The sequence below is a fragment of the Procambarus clarkii genome, chromosome 66, assembly GCF_040958095.1.
Source record: "Procambarus clarkii isolate CNS0578487 chromosome 66, FALCON_Pclarkii_2.0, whole genome shotgun sequence".
In the NCBI taxonomy this organism is placed as follows: Eukaryota; Metazoa; Arthropoda; class Malacostraca; order Decapoda; family Cambaridae; genus Procambarus; species Procambarus clarkii.
Genome location: NC_091215.1, coordinates 16,087,938 through 16,090,899, shown reverse-complemented (window position 1 = coordinate 16,090,899; position 2,962 = coordinate 16,087,938). Strand labels below are relative to the sequence as shown.

The 2,962-nt window shown below is 40.9% G+C and overlaps 1 protein-coding gene across 1 annotated transcript in view; it reads right to left on the bottom strand.

Annotated features, from left to right (window-relative positions):
• The window catches only part of LOC138355211 (DNA-dependent protein kinase catalytic subunit-like), a 254,457-nt gene extending 252,359 nt beyond the window's left edge, over nt 1-2,098 (bottom strand). The window contains exon 1 of the mRNA XM_069310065.1: nt 2,066-2,098. Coding sequence (XP_069166166.1) covers nt 2,066-2,098 — 33 coding nt within the window. The remainder of the gene's footprint in view (nt 1-2,065) is intronic.
• Nucleotides 2,099-2,962: the final 864 nt, after the last annotated feature.

Here is a 2,962-nt window from a genome sequence, read left to right as displayed (position 1 = left end):
ATAAAACCAGAAAAACGGCCAGCCTACTCATGAGAAACTCTCCAGACACGAAACAGAACGCTTTAAAAGAGACTAACGTCGTCTATGCCTTCAAATGCCCACTTGGGGACTGTAAGCTCCAAAAAACCCAGTATATAGGCAAGACAACAACATCTCTTTCTAGGCGTTTAACGATGCATAAACAACAGGGCTCCATTAAGGAACATATAATCTCTTCCCATAACCAAACCATCGCCAGAGAAATCCTAGTAAACAACACAGAAATCATCGATAGATACAGCGATAGCAGGCGGCTTGACGTTTGCGAGGCACTACACATCAAGAAGTCAACACCAGCAATCAACAGCCAATTATTGCACAACTATATTCTACCCACCTCAAGACTCCGCTCCAATATAGAAGCATTAAGAAATATGGACCAATAGGCTTTCTACAAACACTTCTATTCAATATCCATTGTTTCGTGTTCTGTCTTGTGTTGATACTTTTAATACCCTATTAATATTCTCTAATGCCACATCATCCTTCCCACCTCACTCAAATGTAATGCCACATCACCCTTCCCACCTCACTCAAATGTAGATATAAAATCAGGGAAACGCAAGTTCTAATCAGTTGTGTATTTGTGAAGTCTTTGAAAATGTAATAAGTTTTACGAAACGCGCCCGTGTCGCGTCAGACTAGAAATAAAAATGAATTTTGGAGAAGTGATTTTTGATTTACCTCCAACAGTGAAGCATAATGTACGAAAGATTGAGAAAATTCGTGTTAGAATTATTAATCTTACTTTTTCGGTCATATTTAATAAAATATGTCTACAGGAAAGACTGCTACCAAAATATACTAATATATATATATATATATATATATATATATATATATATATATATATATATATATATATATATGTATGTTGTTGAATATGACCGAAAAGGTTTATGTTTTTCTACACTATCTGTGGTAATACAAATAACAATTCTCCGAAATTCATTTTTTAATTGTCTGACGCCTGAACGCGTTTCGTAATTCGTATTACATTTTCAAAGACTTAATTTACACACAAATTCTTCGTACTTATACTCTATTGGATGAGGTGATATGGTACAAAGGTTTTGGGTGAGGTGACAAACACAAGACAGAACACGAAACAATGGGTATAACTTGGATAAGTGAACATATGAATGGAAGTAACTGCAGAAGGCCTATTGGCCCATACTTCTTCTTGCCCTTCCATATTGGTTCGGGGTCATGAAGTAGGTAGAATATAGTTGTGCATTAATTGACTGTTGATTGCTGGTGTTGACTTATTGATGTGTGGTGCCTCGCTGATGTCATGCCGCCTGCTATCGCCGTACCTATCGATGATTTCTGTGTTGTTTGTTAAGATTTCTCTGGTGATGGTCTGGTTGTGAGAAGAGATTATGTGTTCCTTTATGGCTCTCTGTTGCTTATGCATTGTTAGTCGCCTAGAAAAAGACGTTGTTGTCTTGCCTATATACTGATTTCTTTGGGGCTTACAGTCCTCAAGTGGGCATTTAAAGGCATAGACGACATTGGTCTCCTTCAAAGCGTTCTGCTTGGTGTCTGGGGAGTTTTTCATGAGTAGATTGGCCGTTTTTTTGGTTTTATAATAAATTATAAATTGTATTTTCTGATTTTTGTCTGTAGGGATGACGTTCCCATCAACAATATCTTTCAGGACCCTTTCCTCCGTTTTATGAGCCATCGAAAAGAAGTTCCTGTAAAATAGTCTAATTCTGGGTACAAGTGTTGTGTTGGGTGATTCTCGCGAATTTGCATAGCGTTTAACCTTTCTTTTTATGATGTCTTCAACGAAACCGTTAGAGAAGCCGTTGTTGACTAGGACTTGCCTCACCCTACAGAGATCTTCATCGACTTCTTTCCCTCCTGAGCTGTGGCTTAGAGCACGGTCGACGTAAGCGTTGACAACGCTCCTCTTGTACCTGTCTGGGCAGTCACTATTGGCATTGAGGCACATTCCTATGTTTGTTTCTTTGGTGTAGACTGCAGTATGGAAGCCTCCGCTTCTTTCCGTGACTGTTACATCCAGAAAGGGCACCTTCCCATTGTTCTCCATCTCGTACATGAAACTCAACACAGAATTCTGCTGAATGCCTCCTTTTGAGCAGAATTCTGCTCAAAAGCTGCTGCAGACATCAGACATCAGAGTTTCATCAGAGTTGCCCCTGGAGGCTTTTGCTGTAAAGAATATCCGAGCAAAGACTGTTGTTGCTCGTATGTTGCAATTTTTTTCTACTTCTGGACTGCCTCGGGTCGTGCAAACTGACAGTGGTACTAATTTTAAGTTTGATATTTTTGAGAACTTCTGTAAGGACCATGGAATAACTCATAAGGTTTCTAGCCCATACCATCCACAGAGTCAGGGGGTAATTGAGCGGTTCCATCAAACCCTTAAGGAGATGCTGAAGACATTGTGCGAGAATTCCTTCACATTCTGGGATAAGAACCTGCCTTATGTTTTATTTGCTGCTCGAGAGGGGCTGCAAAGTTCACTGGGTTGTTCTCCTTTTGAGTTAGTCTTTGGCCATAAAGTTCGTGGACCCTTGCAAATGTTACAGGAGAATCTGTTAGGGAACGTAACGTTGACCGAAGGTTCGGCTTTCTTTGCGCAACACCACCAGAGACTCAAGGACTGCAAGTCGGCTGCACTAAAGTATCTTGGGAAGGCCCAAGAAAATATGAAAGAACGACACGATGCTAAGGCTCAGTTGCGGGTATTTAGCCTGGTGACCCTGTCCTGGTATTAAAGCCTCGACTAGGGAACACTATGTCCCACAAGTGCAAAGGCCCCTATATAGTGACAGAAAAGGTTCGGGACCTCACGTACAAAGTGAGGCACTCTGACAAGCATAACCAGGTGATGCTGGTACACTTGAACTGGCTGAAGAAGTTCCAGGGCCCCAGGCTCGTCACTTTAACC